Genomic DNA, 21,093 nt, shown 5'->3' on the forward strand with positions numbered 1-21,093 from the left:
TTTTCCGGTTTTCGGGCCTCCTACACCAGCCGGCCGCCCCCAGGTTACCGGGAGCCCCTCCCTCCCCAACCCTCTTCCAGTTCCCCGGGAGCTTGCTAGCTGTCAGAGAGCTCCTCCCCACCCCTTTGCATCCAGAGACCCCTGGTATCAGGGAAGCCCTCACTCTCTGACGCCCCTCCAGCCTTCGGTGATCCCCGCCCCCTCGCATCCAGGGGGTCGCTCGCTCCCCACTTCCCTCCCCTCCCACCATGTGAGTCAATCTCTGCCCCCATGTTTTAGGAACCCCCGCCTCTAGGGAACCGCTCGCTCTCCGACGCCCCCTCCCCCCAGATTAGACGCTAAGCTTCGTGAGGGCGGGTGGCGTCTTTTAGGTGGGCGGGTGTCCGCAGCGATGGGCGAGGACTGCGGGCGGCAACTCCGGGGGTTTCGAATCTACGACCCAGGGTCAGGGGCAGCATGGCAGAACCTTCTGAGCTTTGCGCACGCGCGGACTAGGCACACTGAGGGGGGGGGGTGGTGGTGGTGTGTGTGTCGGGGGAGGGGCGCGGGTATTGTTTCAGGGGAGGGTTTGTCCGGACTGGGCGGCGGAGACGCGTACGGGGCTGGGAGCGCGCACGCGGGGCTCTCCGGCTTCTCCGACCGCTTCCATTCGGCGGCTCCCGGCAGCCTCTGCGCGCGGGGAGGCGGTGGGGCGGGGGCGGAAGGACGCCGGCGCAGTGCGAGGTGCACGCGGGGGAGGAGTGACGGCGGGCGCGTCGGGGCGTGTCCGGGCGTGGCGGCGTCACGCAGCGCGGCCGGGCGGAGCGCCGCCGCATTGTTTGTTTCACGGGGGGAGCGAGCGAGGAGCGAGGGAGCTAGAGAGCGAGGGAGCGGAGGAGGAGCGCAGCCGAGGGTGCGAGCGAGCGAGCGGACCGGAGCGGACCGGAGCGAGCGCCGGAGCCGAGCCGAGCCCGCCGCCGCCCCCCGCCCGCCGCCGCCGCCGCCTCGACCCCGGCCTCGGCCCTGGAGAGCGGCGCCGCGCAGCGCGGCCGGCCCGGCCCGGGCCCCCCCACGAGCCGGGGCCTCGCGTGAGGAGCCGCCCCGCCGCCCCGCCGCCCTCGCCGGCCCAGGCCCGCCGCGCAGGCCCCGGCTCCGGCCCCGGCCCGGCCCCGCCCGGGCCCCGCGCGTCCCCGAGGCCTCCGCGGCCGTTGGCGCCCGCAGCGCCGCCCCCGGAGCCTTCGGAGCCCCGGAGCCAGGTGGGTGAGTCCCCGGGGGAGGCTCGGGAGGGCCGGCCGGGCGGCGGCGGGAGGCGGCGGCGGCGCCATGTTTGCGGCCGGAGCTTTGTCCGGCCGGGCCCGGGCTGTCCGGCTGCCCGACGGCCCCGAGACGCAGCCGGGCGCCCTTGGCCTCGGCGGGGGCGGCCGAGCGCCGTCCGAGTCGGCTGCCACCCGTGGCCTTGACTGAGGCGGGCGGCGCCTTCAGCCGCCCCCGCCCGCCCCGGCTCCGGCGCCGCCGAGGGTCAGCTGGGGGCCGGAGGGGGTCGCGGCTGGAGGCCCGGCTTGGGGGCCGCCGGTGTCAGCCCCGCCCCGGAGGGAGGATGGGTAGCACCGTGATCTGGGGCCAGCCTGGTCCTGGCATGGGTTTCGGGGGCGCTGACCGGACGTTCAACAAGTGTGCTCCTTTAGCCGCGGCCTGTCCGCCTGCTCGGGTCCCCCCTTCCCCCCCAGAGGCTGTCAGGCTCCCCGCTAGCTAGATGTCATTGTTCGGCTGGGCCGGCCCTGGGCTCCCATCCCCCCGGTCGGGGCCGCGGGAGGATGCCCTCCTGCCTGGTGGGTCAGTGAGGGCCTGGTACTGCTGGCGAGTCTCTGGGATTCTTACTATTCGGTTGTGTTTGGAAAGTAGTGAAGAAGCCCCCAAAACAGCAGAGGAGGCCACGGGAGAGGTGCTATCTGCAGGAGGGAAGGGGTGAGGCAGCTTGGCGAGTCCAAGCAGGGGGTGGCTTCTTTTCGGCGTCTGACAGCCTTGGGGTGGGGTGGGGGGCTTGAGGCCGGCCCTGGAGGGGTTGCTTAGGAGTCTGTTTCAGAAAGGAGGGCAAGGACTTTAGACCTTTTTCTCCCAGGTCTCCTGGGTTGATTTTGCTCTGAGCATTCGGGAAGCTTCACCTGCTAGTCAGCGGTGGGCTCCTCCCCGGCACCTTTGGTAGACTATTTTAGTCCGAAATCGGCCGGGGTGGGCTAAGGAGGGGAGGATGGACGCGGGAGGGAGACGCTCTTGCTCTAGTTAAGTTAATTTGCCTTGGCCTCCCACCTGACTGAGTTGGGCAGGTCCTCTTCGTTGCTTCCTTATAGATACAACCGGAAAAGCACTTGCCCTAAGACAGTCATTAATTGTAATTAGAATGATAATGTGGCTGCTGGAACTAAAGCCCCCTCCCAAGTTCATATGCTCCGGCTTTCTTCCCCACCCCTCCCTTTCCCAGGATTCAATACTATTGGTCCCATGGAATCAGCTTTTTCCTTAGAGGGGACCCACCCCCTATTTTATCTCCCGTGGGCTGTCCGTCCTTTAAAACAAATTCAAATCAGGTCAGATGTCCTTGTGTATAAGGCTTGAGTGATACTGATAAAGGTTTTTGCACCATCTTTCAGAAAATGGGATAGTTATTATGTTCTTGATAGTAAATGAAAACATTTCCCTATTTAAAAGAGCATTTGAAACCATTAATGTTTGTATAGCTTTAAAAACCAGCAAGTTTAACTGTTATTGTTTGTGGCCCTAAAGAACTTCCTTCTACTTGAACTTCTCTCTCTCTCACACACACTCTCTCACTCTTCTGTGACAAACTTTCTTCTCACCATTGTTCATATTTGATTAGCCCTTTATATTTGATTACATCCCTGTTTGAGGCTATCCTTAATTATCCTTCCTCCCTAAAGTCTTCTGCTTTTGCCTCTTTGCTCTCAGCAACGCCCAAATCCCATCTCTGGTGGAGGAAAGGGCACTGGGTCCTGGGGGGTAATTTGAGACTTGATCTGAGATGAATGAATTTGCAAAACCTCTGCTTCTCAGGCGGGGTCAGGAATAAGCCTTTGTATAGTGCGTAGCATATGCTAAGCAAACAATCAGTTGGCACAGAGGTTGCTGCTGTTATTGTTGGTATTCCCATTTTCCAGGTGAGGGACTCTGTTAAGCCAGTTCTATGATTTGCCCACACAGACAGTAAGCGTCCTGGCAGGATTTGAACTCCTACAATCCTGACTTTGCACTTCAGCTGCTGACTGTCTCAGCTCTAAGCTATCTTAGAATGCTCAAGACCCCTTCAGTGTCTATCTGCTTTGGACTTAGCTGGGCTGCCTCTGGCCAATTTTTTTTATTTGAGGTACAAAAGTGTTGACGCGAACTTTGCTTGTCATTTTAGGTAATCATTGCCAAATGAGGAGGAAAGGACGATGCCATCGAGTATCTACAACCAGGCCCTCTTCTTCCCCGTGCAGTATTAAGCACTCCCCTACTCGAGAGACCCTGACGTATGCCCAAGCTCAGAGAATGGTTGAGATAGAGATCGAAGGCCGCTTGCACAGGATCAGTATTTTTGACCCCTTGGAGATCATCCTAGAAGATGACCTCACAGCTCAAGAGCTGAGCGAATGTAACAGCAATAAAGAGAACAGCGAGAGACCTCCGGTCTGTCTGCGAACGAAGCGGCACAAGAACAACAAGGTGAAGAAGAAGAATGATGCCCTTCCCGGTGGCCACGGCGCCCCTGCCGCCGCCAGCCCCCTTCCCGAGCCCCGGGTGCGGATTGTCGAGTACAGCCCGCCCTCGGCGCCCAGGCGGCCTCCGGTCTACTACAAGTTCATCGAGAAGTCAGCCGAGGAGCTGGATCACGAGGTGGAGTATGACATGGATGAGGAAGACTACGCCTGGCTAGAAATCATGAACGAAAGGCGGAAGGCCGATGGCGTGTCCGTGGTGTCCCAGAACATGTTTGAGTTCCTGATGGACCGTTTTGAGAAGGAGTCCTACTGTGAGAATCAGAAGCAGGGCGACCCTCAGTCTCTGATCGACGAGGACGCCGTGTGCTGCATCTGCATGGATGGGGAGTGCCAAAATAGCAACGTCATTCTCTTCTGTGACCTGTGCAATTTAGCCGTTCACCAGGAGTGTTATGGGGTGCCCTACATCCCCGAGGGCCAGTGGCTCTGCAGGCACTGCCTGCAGTCCCGCGCCCGGCCGGTCGACTGCGTGCTGTGCCCCAACAAGGGAGGTGCCTTCAAAAAGACGGACGATGACCGCTGGGGGCACGTGGTCTGCGCCCTGTGGATTCCCGAGGTCGGGTTCGCCAACACGGTTTTCATTGAGCCCATCGACGGGGTGCGAAACATCCCCCCAGCCCGGTGGAAGCTCACATGCTACCTCTGCAAACAGAAGGGGGTCGGTGCCTGTATCCAGTGCCACAAAGCCAACTGCTACACAGCATTCCACGTGACCTGTGCCCAGAAGGCCGGCCTCTACATGAAAATGGAGCCTGTGAAGGAGGTGACGGGCAGCGGCACCACCTTCTCTGTCAAAAAGACTGCCTACTGTGATGCGCACACCCCCCCGGGCTGCATCCGCAGGCCCCTCAATATTTATGGGGACGCCGAGATGAAAAATGGGGTTTGCCGGAAGGAGGGAGCCGTCAAAACTGTTAGGTCGACCTCCAAAGTCAGGAAGAAAACAAAAAAGGCCAAGAAAACCCTGGCTGAGCCCTGTACAGTTATGCCCACGGTGTCCGCTCCTTATATTCCCCCTCAGAGGTAAGCCGGCCCGAGGCCTTGAGCAGGAGCCACCCCAGAGGCATCTGGGGCGGCTGGTCCTTGGAATGGGAAGGGAGCGGGCGGTTTGGGGGGCGAGGGAAGGAGCCAGCGAAGAAGCTTCCCCACGTTGATTCCAGTAGATCAAAGCAAAATCCCCCTTTTTTCCTAGTAGTAGTTCATGCCACCAAGTTCTGTTAGTGCCAAGTCATGTTTAGAGTCCAGACTTGGACCTGGAAGGGAGCTTGGAGGATTTAAGCTGGAGCAGCAGAATCGGGGTCTCAGGCCCGGGGACTTGTTCCAAGTGCACAGCCAGTGATTGGCAGAACCGGGCTCCAGTTGTTCTGATGATTGGTGTCATTGTCACAGTTGGAACCGCTGCAGACCCACATGCAGGGTCCTGGTTCAGAGAATGTTGGCTGATCTTCCACATACGCAGCCCGTTTTATGTACTAATTACATTTGTGCCCATTTAATTAAGGTGACTGACATTAATTAACCCCCCCTCCCCCAGTTGTTTTCTTGATGGGACCGAGGCTCCTGCCTGCCTTGTCCTTTGTCTCCAGTCATGCCCTTTCTCATACGGTAAGTGACATGACACTAATAGCCTTTCTAATGGCATGTCATTGGAAAGGAGGGCTTATCCAGCACTGTGCTGACTGAACCTGCACCGGTTCCCAGGACTTGACAATAATTAAGCAATAAAGGATAGTGGAATGGGAGTCTTTATCACTTTCTGTCACTGGCTCTTCATGTTACCCCAATAAAAAATGTGAATGGCCTTTTGGGGGGTGAGGGAAATTGATGGAATTAGAGTATAATTTTGAAAATTCATTGATTTTTAAGAAATTGTCATTATTTGCAAAAACTCGCTTGATAGTGGTTTCTTAAATGCATCAATTGCTATTTGTATTATCAAATGTACTGAAATATATTCCGAATTTAGCTCTGAACAAACGATGTCTAGGGCTCTCTTAGCTATAATGAGTTGAAACTTTCAGGTGTTTGTTGAGATGGGGCTACCTGGGTGCGGGGGTGAAATAGCCCTTTAAACTTTGGCAAAAAAGCTAGACTGCTTACTTCGTATTAAGAATGAGGGGGGAAAGTGACTGGGAAAGGTTTCAAAGGGGATTGAAAAGTGCAGGTTGATGGGCTTTGTAAGCAAACTGGAGGTGCTGTTTGAAAAAACAGATTTGCTTTAATTAAAATTCTGGGGATTGCTTCATGGGAAATGTTGTATTGAAATTATCTGAAAAGCTGAAATTGCCTTTGCATGCAGGGTTGGAGCCTTGGGCTCCTTCCCAGCCAGCTTTTTGATAATTACTGGCCTCAAGTTGGATTAAGTTAGTGCAGAGAAGAAGGGAAGGTGTTGGGACTCAGTTCTTCTGATTTGCCTCATTTTCCTCATTTGTAAAGTGGTGATTTGTTTCATGTGAGGTTTGTAAAGTGGTTTGCAGGAGCACTGTTGCAGAAGTACCAGAAATTTTAAATTAAACATAGCCATTTAAATCCACATGGTAAACATTAAATCATCTTTTTGACGGTTTAGGTTACTTTTAGCAATAAAGAATTTTAAGATAAAAACATGGAGACAATTGGAACATTTGAAATGAGGAAAAGAATGGCCAAAAAGCCTGGGGGAGACCACAAAAAAATCCAGGTTCCCCTCACTCACTCACACACTTTATAGGAAGTAATCGGAAAGGGAAGGAATCTGTGTGTGTGTGTGTGTGTGTGTGTGTGTGTGAATGACCTGAGTGTTAGAGGGAGGAACCCAGGAGTCAGAGGTGATGATGAGGGAAAGCATCCCAGGCTTGGGAAGACTGGAGCTAGCGGCATCCTTGGAACTGGGCATTAGAAGGCTAGAATGGGCTGACGGAACCAAGCTGTGAAGAGCTTGGGAGTAACCAAGAGGAGGCGCTTCTATGGGGCAGACACAGGGTCTGACCTTGGCTGCCGAGTGTAACCTGGGTCCCAGGAGAAAGCACTTAGAACTTTGTTGTTGTAGCCCTGGTTGGAGGTGAAGGGTGGGCACTGCTTGAGAGGAGAGAAGGATCTGAGTGGGAGAGGTGTCCTGCAGTGGCTTGACTGGGGGGAGGCGAGTTATAAGGAGTTGAGATTACAGAATATGCGGATTCCATTAGGAAGCTGATGGCCTGGATTGGAATTGGGAGGCGAGTTTTTGGGAAAGGAACTCTGTTTTTGGACATGTTTTAGAAGCTTAGGAGCCATTCAGCTTGAGATGTACAGGAGACATTTGCCTGATTTTAGTTCGGAGGTACTGAGGAACCTGATGAGATTACCTAGTGACTGGCTTTGGGGATTCTTAAGTTTAGGAGGTGAGGGCCTGGAGGGAAGGAGGAATGTTTAGATTTTGCAAGGGTGGGAGCGAGTATTGTCTAGAAAACTTAGAATTGAATAACTAGATAGGGCTGTGCTAGGCCCCTGAGGGCTCCCCTGAGGTCCTGAAGGTGGTGCTTGAGAGCCCTTAGAAGATCCCCATACCTCCCGAAGAACTGTTTCCTCCTATGAAAGCTTGATGACTGAGGATTTAGAAGAAAAAGAAGTGTTTGGGTGGGTACTTGTAGTTGATGGCTTTTTCCCTTTAGCTGTGGAGGGTGGGAAGAAATGGTTATCACAATAGTTGTTGGACTACACTTTAGATTTTGCTTTGTGTGTGTCTTGTGATTTACATTTCTTTTGAGTCTCTCCATTTAATTGACAAAAGAGATTGAGGCAGCCTGAAGGGAAGGGACTTGTCCGGGATCTTCCAGCTAGGACATTTCTGTGACTGGATTTAAATTTGCTGATTCCAGACCCAAAGGCCCATCTTATGTCCCAGACCTCCCCCTGCCCAAAGAGAGGGGATGATAGCTAGAGATATCCAGAAGTCACAGAGGGTGGCTGGACAAGCAGACTGAGAGGTGAACGTGGGGAGTTGGGTGTGCTGGGGTGAGACCTGAAGGAGAACCTAGTCAGAACAGTGGCTGAGATTTATCTGTCACCTCCTGCAACGTGGGGTTTATTAGGAGATGGTCTAGGCTGGGTCTTGGTCAGAGAGGAAGAGAGTGCTGATGGAGGCTGGAGGGTTAGACAGATAGGAGAGGCTAGAGGCATCTTGGATGTCCTGGACAGGGCCCTGGGGCAACAGATGGAAGGGCCAGAGGCAGCCAGGCTGTGAAGATCCTGGGGCAGGACCCACTTGGGATATGAACGAGGAGAAGGGAAGAAACCGAGACCCAGAAATGGAACTGACTTGCCAGGGCCAGATTAAGCCAAAGAGCTTTGGAGGCTGGGGTACTTGAGATCTCTGGCAGCCCTTAAGATGCTAAAGATCTTCTGTCTAATCCCAGCAGCCTTTGGGCCTTGCCAAGGAGGCAGGAATGTTGTTTAGTCTGAACTAAAAAAGACTTAATGGGGATGTGGTCGCTGTAGTCAGAAGTCAGAAGGACCCTTAGGTGGAAGGGGATTGGGAGGATTTTGTTTTCTCTCCTTGAGCTAAGGTCGGTAAGGGAGCTATCCATGAATATGGGCTGATTTTGGAGGTTGTGGAAGGACTTGCTTTCTGCAGGGATGTTGTAGGCAAGGTTCTTCATTCAGGAACAGCTTCGGAGATAATCTAGTTTTAATTAGTCAACTGTCAGGAAACCTTTTTAAAGCACCTATTATGTGCATGATAATATGCTAAGTGCTGAGGATGGAAAGAAAGGCAGAAGACATTGCTTGAGGAGTTCACTATTCTATGGTGAAGACCACAGGACAAATAGAAAACAAGTCCGCAGGTACTGCCATTAAGGGGATCTGGGAAAGGCTTCCTACAGGGATCTTGACCCTCGCTGGGAGGCAGCACTTTAGGGGCCTAGAAATGAGGGAGAGGAGGAGGAGAAGGTCTGATTACTGGGGTGAGGATCCGAGGAGATGGTGTGGGGTTTCTGCGGAAGTGGCTGTGCTTGCTCCAGGGGCTTCTCTGAGGAAAGCCCCGTCCCTGGGCTGTGAGCCGCCATCACCAACGCAGGTCCACACGGACATTTCTCACGGTCCTTGGTCTGGGTGATCCGTCCTTGATCATTAATAGAAAGCCTTTCCCAAGCTGCTGCTGATGGACAAGCCGAGAAACAGAACATGGGGTGGTGACCCCGAGGTTCTGTGAGTGTTTTGTTCTCAAGGTTCTTTGTCTTTGTCTTTTTTTGATTAGGAGGAACAGGTGGTTTATTGCCCCAAGCTGAGGTTTCCCTTGTTGGTGTGGCTGATTGTAGGCCCAGGTTCCAGGCCCCAACAGGCCCCAGCACGGGCCTCTGGGAGGTGCTGAGGCTCAGGAGCCTGCATGGGGCCAGGCATCTGGTCCTTGTGAGGTTTTTGCTTTGGAGGTAGTTAGGAGGACTCTGCTTTGGGATGGATTTGGGACATACCCCCGAGGCAGGACTCAGGCCCTGGAGATTGCCTGGCTGTCCCTGGCCCCAGAGTACCGTCCAGGCCATCCTGAGGACCAAACCTCGATGACTGAGAGTCACCTCTGTCATCGTCCTCCTCTAGGCACATACTGTCAGATGTGGTAGTTTTTCTGGGATTGGACGGGATGGGCATCACCTGCTGCTTGTCAGGAGAGACAAGTTTCGCCAAGGGTGGTGCATTTGGGGAGAACGGGGAAGGAAGACCCAACGCCGGGCCCGGGGAGGTGATTCCCTTAGACCAGCCTTCTCTCAGCTCTGCAGGCTGCGGGCTCATTCGCCTCTAATTGACCCCCATCTGTTCCCAGCCTTTGACCCTCCCTGCCGCTGCCTTCCTTCAGCCCCCACTCCCCCATGCTGCTTCTGAAGGAGACGTGGAAATCATTGTGGGATGGGCAGGAGGAATGAGCTGTGGGGGTGAATGCAAAGGGGTGAGCGTGAGCTGACAACGGGGGCCTTCCCAGGGGAGACGGAGGGAAAGACTGTTTGTTCCAGGCCTGACGTCATGTGCTCCGGGTGTCAGGCGCAGACGTCCTTTGTCAAGATTACTGGAGCATCTGCCTTTTCATGTAGCGAATGAGATGGGGAGCCGGGGCCCTCCGCGGCTCTGGGTGTCAGATGACAGCCGTGTAAAGGGAAGGTGTCCTTAGCGCCACGGGAAGTGCCTCCCAGCGGGGCCTGCTGCTCACACTGCTTGGTGTCAGAGTGGCGAGCAGAAGCAGTGGGTGATTTTCTGAAATGGTGACTGCAGATACGAAGGAGCTGTTTTCTTATCCCTTTGGTCCTTCAGATAGGGCTTTACAAATAAGGAACTGTTGGCTTTTTAACACCACAGTCGTCATGACAACGGATGCAAAAACATTGACATTTTTACTCAGAAACAAAAATGGCCATCGTGCTTTGTGGGTAAAATGCACTGTGTCAATGATGCTTCTTGAACAACTTGATCAAGATTAAATTCTGGGATGTGTAGTGTTAATACCTACAGGGAGAGAGCTCGATTTTTTCAGGCAGGTGAGGTTCCAAAAGTTGCCTTGCAATTCTTTTTCAATCTTGGAAACCATTTTCCCCATGGAGACATTGCTATAAATGGTGGTTATATATTTTTCCTGTCTCTTTCTTGTGTGCTTATTGTTTCTTCCATGGGAGTGTGAGTTCCTTGTAGGTAGACAGTATCCTTGCTACCTTTAGCTTGCCTGTGGGTAGCATAGTGTCCTGCACGTGGTAAGGGCTTAATCAGTATCTCGTGGCTAGATTCACGAGCCTCCAGATTGCTTCCTTAGTGTAGCCAAGAGACAGTGAGTGGGTGGTCCTAGAAAGGGGCTGGAAGAGAGGAGGATAAAAGTGGAACTGCTCTCCTTTGGGCACCAGGACTGGCTCTTGATCCTCCTCCTCTCCAGATGACCGGTGTCTGAGTGCAGCCAACTCTCCACGGATCCTTCTCACCCCCTTCCTCATGATCGCAAATTCTTGCTCTCCTTTCCTCTCAAATCACAGCTCTTGATTTGTTGGTACAGCAGGTCTTAGGCCGAATATTAGATGAAAAGCAATCTGCTTGAGTTGATGTTGCCCTGTGTGTGACCCAGTGGCTTCTTTGCCCCCAGAGAGGTATTTTGAAAAAAAAAGGATGCTTGTTAACTCAAAGCATCTCTTGTTTCAGGCAATGAAGTAGAAATTCAGGCACCTTGGGGGATATTTTGGGCAGAATTACCCTACCTGATGTCTTCTCTTGGGCTTAGTAGTTTTTCTTTCCTAGCTTCTTTTCCGCCTCTATTAAGCCACAGTTCTTTGAAAAAGGGGAATTTTTTTTTTTTAAAGCAGCATGTGGGGAGGGATTGCATGTCATTTGTGTGAATGGATTAGAGTCTGTCAGATGCTAAATCTGGGCCAGTCTGTGGTTGTCATTCCAGTGGTGAAGGTACCTGATGTCCTAGGTAGGAAATGGACAGAATCGCTGCCTTACTGCAGAGCCGGGAGTTCCACTTGTTAGCATCTGGTCAGGGCAAAAAGGTCTAGGGGCTTGGAGGTGGAGAAAGCCCCTGAATGTTGGCTGCAGCTGAGAAATTTCACCAGAAGGGGCTGGAATCCACATCTTGGAAGAGTGGTTGTCTTCATCCAGGAATTTCCTCCTGTTGGGGTTGAATAAAGAACATCTGGTGAGCAGATTTGTTTGGGTAGAGAATTCGAAGAAATAAAAATAGTGCTGGGCACCAGCTGGGAATGGCCTCGGCCCATTAGCTAAAGGTTTTTCTGTAGGTCAGGAGGCTTTTTACAATTTCCATTCTAAAGTAGAATTAGGAGGTTGAGAGAGTTCAGGAACCAGGAAGACTGAAATTTTGTCACTTTATTTCCCAGTTACAGGCCCGGAGTTTTGCTAGGGTGTGCATGTGTGTGCACAACTTCCCTTTCTTCACGTGGCTCCCAGCCTTCCCTGAAAGCTCTGCCAGTGCAGGGAGCAGAGGACTGAACTGTGGGGCCCCAGGATGGACTCTGGCAACCGAGCTAAGTCCAGGGAGTTGCCTCCAGAGCCTGACACCTAGGAGATGGTGAGCACTTTAGTTGTGGTGACAGGAAGAGAGTTGACCAAGATTAGATGTTAGGATCTCTTGATGGAGACCCAATCCTGCAAGTGGTGGAGAGTTGGATCCATCTCCCTAAGAAGACCTCCAGTTTTGAAGAGTGATATGTGTGATGCACTTTATATACAATTGTGTCTGTTCCATGAGGGAAAACTTTTTAGAAATAGGGATTTAATAGAACTTTGAGTGAATATTGTTGATCAAGTTATGTTGTTCAGAATGATTTGGTTACTATAAAACAGGATATTCGTGGTTCATGTGGTTAATTTTAAAAATCCCTTTCTTTTTTTGGTGTATGCTTACATCAGTGATTTTTTTTTTATGATCTATCCCTCATGATAAAGAATTAGGCAGGTGTGACAGTGTACCTAGCAGTTCTTATTTGGAGTGATCCTCCGTCTCTTGATGGGGCCATGATTGGTGAGTGCATTTAATCTAAATAAAGCAGTTGGAGTGTGGTTTTTGTTTAAGTAAGTGGTTTATGTTGTTTACCTTGTTCTGCTCACTTCACTTCACCTCGTTCATAAAAGGCTTCCCAAGTTCCCTCTCTGCTCCTCATAGCTGTTGTTTCTTTATGGCTCAGTCCTATTCCATCACCTGAATGGACCCCAAGTGATCTTCAGTTTTCTGATTTAGGCTTCAGTCTTAGAAGGTACCTTAGAGCTAGATAGTCAAGGTCCAGAGGAGAATTGCTCTTGTCCAAAGGTCACACAGAGAGGAGGCGGCCCAGTAGGGTACTGATGGCCGAGCAGCTGAGACTGGACACAGTCATAGAGCTGGGCTTCTGAACTCGTGAAGGGGTTGCTCTGTTGTACAAGAATAAAAGCAGTTTAGGACCTGTCTAAGCTCTAGTATAAACAGAATGACCAAAAATGTGTGGCCACACCTGTGAGCCAAACAAAATAAAGGTACGTGGAGCCCTCTACGGTTAGTCATTAGTTTGAAGCCCCTTGAAATGTCCTCCTTGAAACCCCGGAGTGGTCTCTTATTTGAATTCAAACGCTATCATTTCATTTGGGCTGCAGCTCATTATTACCATGTTTTATGTAATTAGAAGTTTGATTTATAACTGGGAATTAGACTGTGTGTGGCTACTTGCTGAGGCCTCGTCCACACTGATTGAGACTCGAACGTTTTTCTAGATTTGTTTCCATTTTCATTTACATCATTGTGAGTATAACCTTTTTTTGATCTTTGAATCACCTTATATACCTTGTTTCTTTCCATGTTTTTTCATGTGTGTCATTACTTTCAAGTTTAGTCAACAAGCACTTGTTAAACACCTCCTATGTGATAGGCATCCGGTTAAGTGCTGGATATAAAGAAAGGCCTCTGGGAGCGCCCTGTCTAATGGGGGAACCCAGATACCTCCTTTGGAGGACATCCTGGGGGAGGAGATGGTGGTGGTTCCAGCTCAGCCTGGCAGTGATGAGCCGAGAGCAGCCCAGGCCGGATTGCCCCCGCCAGGATCAGGGACAGCCACTTCATAAAACAGGTGGTGCTAGGCAAAACCCTCGGGGCATTTGGTGATGTTTTGTTATTACAGATAATACTGCAGCGAGTAATGCTGCTGCAGATGATGAAATTCGTGTAGATGACCTTTTGAGGCTCTGTGGGGTAAGGAGCCATCGCATAAAGGCTGTGAAGGTGTCTAAGACTTGCCCAGGGTGGAAAAGCCAAGGGAAGCTCAGGTCCTGCCCTCAGTAAGCTCCTAAGGTGTGATAGGCCTGAGATACTATGAGTCTTTGGTGTGCAGCTTGGACAAATGGAGTGAAGGGCCAGCCCACGGTGATTTAGTGTATGCTGAATAGCCCGCTCTTCACTTGGCTGTCGAGAAACAGGCGGTTGTTTTTGGTTTCGAAAGCGGTTGGACTGGTTGGGGAGTTGGTTCTTTCTGGGCTTCCCCCAGGTGGACTTGACTTCCTCTATTCTGTTCCTTGCTTTCAGGTCACTTTCTCTTGGTTCTACATGGGATTTGTGAGATGCATCCAGAGCCGATGCTACCGAGGAAGGCAGGTTCTTATGGCTGCTTGAACTGAATGTTTTGGACATGCTGATTTATAAGGAGATTTAGCAGTTCCTTGTGGAGTGCCTGCTCCCCAGCAGGGATCAGGACTTTACCACGAAAGCTGGTGGGTGGGCCTTGGTGGTGCAGCCACGCCCATGTACTCTAGGGAAACTGGTTTTCAATGCCGGAATTAGCTTTTTAGAGGATCCTGGCTGACACTTACATGTCGCATTTTGCAAACACTTTTGAGCCTCCCAGCCTCCTGTGGGAGAGAAATCTAGAGGCAGTCCTTGTATCCACCTCTCACAGATGAAGGAAGTGAGTGTCCAAGTAAACTTTTGGAGAGAAATCTCTCCTCCTTTCAAGGGCCTCTGGCAGTCTTTTTTGGGCAAGTTTTTTTTTTTTAAAGTCTTATTATGATCTTCAACATCAACAAATAGGAACATTCAGATATTCAAGAGGATTGTATGTGAACCTTGGAAAGTCTATTAAATTAAGGGTTAGATGTATATATTAAGTTTAACAAGGCTGTAACAAAATTGCCCACTTGTTTGTATATTCTAGGAAAAATGAGGAGAGGCCACTTTGAGCCGAAGGGATCAGGGAGGATTTCAGGAAAGAGATGGAACCTGAACTTGACCTTGGAAGCAGGCTAGTGTTTAATAGGGAAAGGTGTGGCAGGTATATGGAAGAGGCGATTATTTGGCCAGATTGTGGTGGGCCTCCGAGACCACTTTAGAGAAAGATTGCTCAAAGGCTAAAGTGTTGGTATATTTCATTGGCACTTGGGGAAATCATTGATGAGGGGATGAGGTAGTCAAAGCTATTCCTCTGGAAGATTGCTGTGGCAATAATGATTGGGAACTTGCAAGATAGTGAAGCTGTAAGGTCAGAGAAGATTATGGGAGCACTGGGCATAGGATGGGTCAGGAGTCCTGGGACTACAGAATCTGGAAATAAACACAGAGCTTGGTATCTTCTAGAAGGCCCTGCTTTATAAGGTCCACACAGATGGAATATGTGTTAGACAAGGACTCTAGGTGATGGGATCTTGAGGTCTGAGCCTTATTTTTCATCTCTCTCTCCAATTTGGGGGGGGGGTTGTGATAAATGCTTGTGGGGAAATCAAAAATCATAATTATGTAATAGACATGAAAGAAATTTAAATCAAGTGAATGTCTTGTAAAGTTCCAGATAGTATAATTTGTTAAGTACAAGTATTTCCATTCTCTCAATTTTTTAACTTATTAAATTGATAGTGTAGATGGGTTTCTGTTGAGGTGAGTGACTTGTGCTGCATTTGTTGTTCCGGCCTCCTTTGATCTGCCAGCAGTCTGTCCCAGCAGGCTCACTTACGAAACTAGGAGTGTCTCTTGCAGAAACTTGTGTCTTAGTCTGAGGGTCATCTGTGTTGGGGGAGAGAAGAGAGCAGTGTCAGATATTCAAGTGTCGAGCAAGATTGGTGAAATGGAGCTTGGACAGAAATCCACTCTTAACACTTTATGTGGGAAGGAGGAGATAGAGTATGCATATAAATGAATTTGTGTTTTATACCTAATAAAGGCTTTGATAAATGCTGGCAAAAGAGTGTATCTGTATTGCCAAAGTTCATTCTTAGAATTTTAGTTACTGAAGGGAGAATGTTTGAATTGCCACATGTGTTTGCATTTCCCTGGCCTTCTATTGGGGAGATCCAAGTCCACCTAATACTGTTGACTAATGTATGAGTTAACATGCAATTACAGCATAATAATTAACTTCACAACCACTTTTATAGGAGCCTTAACATTTAGAAAGTGCTCACACTCCCAGAAGCCTCTGAAAAACTTAGCCCTATTTTGCAAATGAGAATACCAAGGTTCCAGAGTGAAGTTGACTTGCCTCCATGGTCACTCCACCAGGAAGCAACAGAACCATCTGGGCTTTGGATTTTGAGCCACAAGCTCTGTCTGTTACCCTGTCAGCTCACTTTCCATATCTTGTGCAGTAGTAGGAACAAAGAGAGACCTGGGCCTGCACCCTCCCTGAATGGGCTTGGGTTTTTATAGAGCTGTGCACTTTCAGAAGGCTTTAGTGACAATCATTTTTATTTGCTTTCTTTGTTCCGATTGTCTTTTGTTTCCCGTGAATAATTTAGAAGCTGCTTTAAGTTTCTGAACTGAAATATTTATAATTCTCACTTCTGCTTTTGCCCAGGTCTTCCCTCTCGCTCATTGAAATACAATATTTGAGTATTTAATCAGGAGTAGGGGAATATCTAGGAAACTTGGGTTTTCATTAGGAGGAAAAGCTTGTGATCACTAAGTTTTTTTAATTTAATTTTTAAATGATAGTTTTATATATATGCACGAGTAGTTTTTCAACATTGACCCTTGCAAAACCTTCTGTTACAACTTCTCTCCTCCTTCCCCTCACCCCTTCCCCTAGATGGCAGGTAGTGCACTACATGTTAAATATGTTAAAGTATATGTTAAATATAATATATGTTTGCATTTTTATATAGTTATCTTGCTGCTCTAGAAAGATCGGTGATCACTAAGTTTTAAAAAGACTTTACTTTTTACAAGGAAGTCAACAACTGTAATCACATTGAAGTATCCCCTGCTTTTGAGGAAACCGCTGTTTACATTCTTGGCACTTTCCTAAGCACAGTGGGATGGCAGGAAAGTACTGGGCACCGTGCCTTCCCAAGGAGGCCTTTGGGATCAGGTTAGGAAGGCCTTTTTCAGGGAATCTGGCTCACCCACGCTATATTGTGGAGATTTTCATTCTGGAGGAATTGTATCAAAAATAATTATTGAACTACCTGTTTAAGAAGAGAACTTCTGCTCCTGTGTGATATCATCTGGTAGGGGGAACTCCCAGGTATGGCAGAGTCCCTCCTCTGTAGCTTCGCATCTTCTCTGCAGCTTGCCTGAGTCCTAGAGAGTTGTCTTAAGGAGTGCTCAGGGGTCAGAGGTCTTGTTCATGGCCAGGATGTGGAGTTTGAACCCAAGTTGGACTTTAGGGCCCCTCCGCACTGCCCTAACTGCTGGGGAGCCTTGGACTGAGTAATGTTTGAGGGAAGAAAAGGGCTCTTTGGAAAGTAATTTGTAAATAAACATGTCTGGTTGGAGAAACAAATAGTGGTGTGGCACAGCAGTGTTCTGTGGAGCACATGAAGGTGGACTCGGTGATCTTTTGGTTCTTTGCATGACTTTGTAAAAGTCGAAGGTTACGGGTATAATTGCATACACAAATAAGCTGTTTAGGACCTGGAATTCTCCAGCTCCATCTCAAAAAGATTTCCTTTGTAAGAAAGGAAAAACGAAAACTCTTGCATGGTTGTTGTGTACTTTACAGAGTATTTACTTAGTTCTCCACCATGCTTATATGAACCAGATAGAGTAACCTCTTCTTCACATTCAGGATCCCCACATGTGGAAGAGGAAAACTTTGTTTATATTCTATTTCAAGGCTTTCACTTTTCTTGTAAATCAGTTTTTAGATTTTTTTAAAGACTCATTTCCTGAGTTCTAAATGTATTTAACTGTTTTCTTTGGATGAAAATCTACTCATTTCAAAATACTTGACAGACGGAACAATATTTTTTCAAAAGCTGTATTTTTCAGTAACTTATGTGAGTGTAGAGAATTTAAAATAATTCTTTAATACAAAAAGCATTATTTTATATTTAAGTTCATCTTGTTTGAGGAAAAGTGAAAAAGATGAAAAGATGTAAAGGGCTTGCTTAGATTTTAGCATTGCTTTTTAAAAATCATTAAAAAATTTTAGGTGGTTTAATTGGACAGATTTTTTTAGGTTAAATTATAAATTGATTTCAATTCATGATTAAATTCATGAATAGTTCAAGCAGCATACATACATGTGGTAATTATGATGGGGAAAATGTCATTGCCTGCTTGGTTTTAAGTAGTTTTGAAATAAAAATGGAGGATTAACACAATTATCACAAAATTTTTCCTAATTTCCATAATCAAAAGCCTCTCTTTAATGTGTTGCTTCAAAAATTAAACTTTGAGTTTTTCCATATTTTAGATTAAATAAGATTATGACTCAGGTGGCTGTTCAGCGGAAGAAGCAGTTTGTTGAGAGAGCTCACAGTTACTGGTTACTAAAAAGACTGTCTAGGAACGGCGTGCCCTTGTTGCGGAGGCTGCAGTCCAGTTCACAGTCCCAAAGAAACACACAACAGGTATGTGGCACTTCTTTTTTCAATTAAAAGAAAATGAAAATTCAAGTCCATCAGTTTATAAATAAATGTCTTTTCTATCCCATCACCACTCGCCTCAAAAAAAAGCTAACTCAAACAGAACCTTAGGGGTAAACTGAATGTTCAAGTTAGCAGTGGCCTTGGGTTGGCTTCTTAAAATATGGGAAATTGGGAGTTGAATTTCTCCCTCATTTCTGCATTTTTATAAAATTCAGTTACAAAGGAATATTTTGGTGGAAGCCTTGGATGGGTAATTACTATGATAATCTGCCTGCCAACCCTGCAGTGAAGCACACTGATCTTTGAACTAGCGTGGAAGAATTTTCTCTGTTAACACCTGAGCTTGTGAAAAATCAGGAAATGTTTTGGTCAGTTTGGTGCACCAGCCAGATAGGACCTGGTAACTGGCTTGCTCTTTCTCCCTATTCAATGGATTCCTAGATTAAATTGCCTCTTTGCCCCACGCCTGTCAGCTTCATTAGTGAGTTTTTCCTCCCAGGAGCTCAGAGATGGGGGAGAAATAAAGAAAGGGGGATTTTAAGTGCATTTTAAGTGTTTTTAAGACCTAGATGTCAGTTTGAATTTCTGGATGTACTCAGGCTTTTTTTTTTTTTTTTTTTTTTGGGCTAACGTCATTCAGATGAATTTTGATTAAATACAACACATGGAAGTGCTTTGTAAACCTAAAGCACTTTATAAATGCTAGCTAATTTTAAAAATGCTTCAGACATTAAAGTGAAAGTTTCAAGTTCTTGTTGGGCTTACATTTTAATTATTTGTTGCCTTATAAATTGATTCAATTCATGATTAAATTCATGAATAGTTCAAGTAGTCCTCCTCCAGGCCTAGTTTGGCGCACTAATCAAGAACGGCTCTTTGCATGGGGCCTTGCCTCTGCTCTGACCACTCGTGTATACCTAATTCTTATATTTAGATATGTGCTTCTCACTTAGTCCACTTTACAGTGTGGCTGAATTTTTCATTTTTTTTTTTAATATTAAAGAAATAATTACAAGTTAAAACTAGATTTTAAAAATTGGATGATAGTTTTTCCAAGTTATGTTAAGGCTTTGACAGTGATCATGATGCCGGGTATTTTCAGAACACCTGAAAGTTCCCAAAGAGCATTTTCTCATCAGCAGCCCTGGCAGGTACCTCTGGACCATGACAGAACACAGGCTTGGGCTGACCCTGAGTCTTCCTCATCTCCTGCAGGGGGTAGATCCAGTAGGTTTGTTTTGTCTCCCTTAGAAGTGGAACTGATAATTATTAAAATAACTTCATTTCAAGATGTTTGATTTCAGTCGAGGTCCCCCATGTACAGGGAATGAAACTGGATTAGAAAGCCTTTAAAATTATTCTTGTCACTTTGGGAATTTGTGAGTAGCTGCTAGGATGTCAAAACTTCATTGAGATGGTATGGCCTGAGCCAAAGGAGGAGGAAGAGTTTGAAGCTAAAAAGCAAGGAGGGAAAGGGGCTAGAAGTGGGGGAAAGGCCTGTCATTTGGGTCCCCCATGAGGCTGCTGTAGAGAGGAAGAACCAAGCCAAGCTAGGCTTTTTTGGTGGCTTTTTCTTTGCTCAGTTTTCTCATTTGTAAAATAAGAGGCTGTAATGATTTTTCTTCTTACGTTCTTTTATGATCTTTTGAGTCAGCCTTTACCCTTTGTAAGGGAGGATTTCAATAGCTGGCATTTCTATTATCTTTGGATAATAAAGGAATATCAAAATGGGAAACCTGGAGGAAAAATCCCTACCCAGAGGGTCCGTGGAAAATGGAGACAAATGCTTTGTTTTTTAAGAATAAAATGGCAAAGGCATTCCTTGCTACTGTAGTTGGAAATAAGTCCTGAGAATATAAAAATGCTGCATCATGTCAGGTGGTTGATTGTGAAGATGTCGGCCACAGTGTGGCCTTTTGTTAGGTGGCCCCTGTTTGCCAGGATGCCCAGGCAATGACTTGGTGAGTTGATGTGAGCAATTCCTGCCTTTGCCAAAAGGCAAGAGACGGGGAAGGGTGGATGGATGACCCAGAGGCCTGGGGCCGGCTTGCCTTTTCCTGAATAGTCACTTGTAGGAGCTCGTCCATGGCCCCAGATTCAGGCAGCTAGGTCCGGGCTGGCTCGGGCATCTTGTCTGGGCTGCAGATGGCCAAGTGGAGGCCTCCCGAGTTGGAGGGGCCTTCAGCCATAAGAAGGTGACGGGGAAACACGTGAGCAAGAGTGGAGACACTCGTCTCCTGACTGGCCTGAGGTTACCATCCTCCTCTGCTTGAGGGTTGGCAGTGATGGCAGCCTTGCTACTTCATTTTTGGGTAGGTCTGTCTGTAGAAAGGTTTTCCATACAACATTAGCAGTATGAGCTGAGGAAGACCGGTTTTACGAGGACGTAGTTTTCTGCCCATTAGAAGGTTACGGTTTGGTGTGACAAAACCACAGATCTTGGTGATAAGCAGCAGTACTGAGTGCTCTGTGATGTCTTAGAGCTCTCTTGGGGCTTCATGCTGGCTTCCTGGGGAAGGTAGCAGGGCAGGACCGTTTGAAAAAATGGAAGGCTGGCAGCAGGAGGCCCAAGATTGGTAGTAAGAGGCAAGGCCGGAAAGAGCAGACAGGACCACACGAGAGGGGGGTGCTTTAAGGGCAAAGGCAAGTGAACTGTGCACTGCTGCCTTAGAATGGCAGTGGTACTGATCAGGTAAGAGCTTCTGGGAGTGGGATGAAGCCATGAATGAATGATTAACTCACTTAGGCAGGGCGGAGGATCTGAACCCCAGTTCTGCTGCATAACCTGGGCCAAGCTGCTTCATTCAATCAACCTAATTTAAGCACTTGTTTTGTACCAATGGCTCTGCTAAGTGCTGGACATGTAAAGAAGGGCAAAACCAGCCCTGTCTTCAGACAACTCCCGTCCTAATGCAGACAGCTTTGGACAGACAATTCATAGACAGTGCGAAGGTCATCCCCAAGGGCTGTGGGAATGGAAGCAGCTTCTTGAGGTGGTGGGATGGGAGCTGAAACTCAGACAGAGCATTCCAGACATCAGCCAGTGAGCTCATGTCTCTGTATTCATAGA

The 21,093-nt window shown here is 48.4% G+C and overlaps 1 protein-coding gene across 5 annotated transcripts in view; it reads left to right on the forward strand.

The window, feature by feature from the left end:
* Positions 1–1,153: 1,153 nt before the first annotated feature.
* The window catches only part of BRD1 (bromodomain containing 1), a 56,492-nt gene continuing 36,552 nt past the window's right edge, over positions 1,154–21,093 (forward strand). For all 5 annotated transcript variants that reach the window (XR_007947777.1, XM_051962708.1, XM_051962709.1 and 2 more), the window contains exons 1-3: positions 1,154–1,235; positions 3,398–4,778; positions 17,849–18,005. Coding sequence is in view for 4 of the 5 variants with exons in the window: in XM_051962708.1 (XP_051818668.1) it covers positions 3,412–4,778; positions 17,849–18,005 (1,524 nt within the window). In the remaining variant the exon portion in view is untranslated. The remainder of the gene's footprint in view (positions 1,236–3,397; positions 4,779–17,848; positions 18,006–21,093) is intronic.

This window comes from Antechinus flavipes, chromosome 5 (genome assembly GCF_016432865.1).
Source record: "Antechinus flavipes isolate AdamAnt ecotype Samford, QLD, Australia chromosome 5, AdamAnt_v2, whole genome shotgun sequence".
Lineage (NCBI taxonomy): Eukaryota > Metazoa > Chordata > Mammalia > Dasyuromorphia > Dasyuridae > Antechinus > Antechinus flavipes.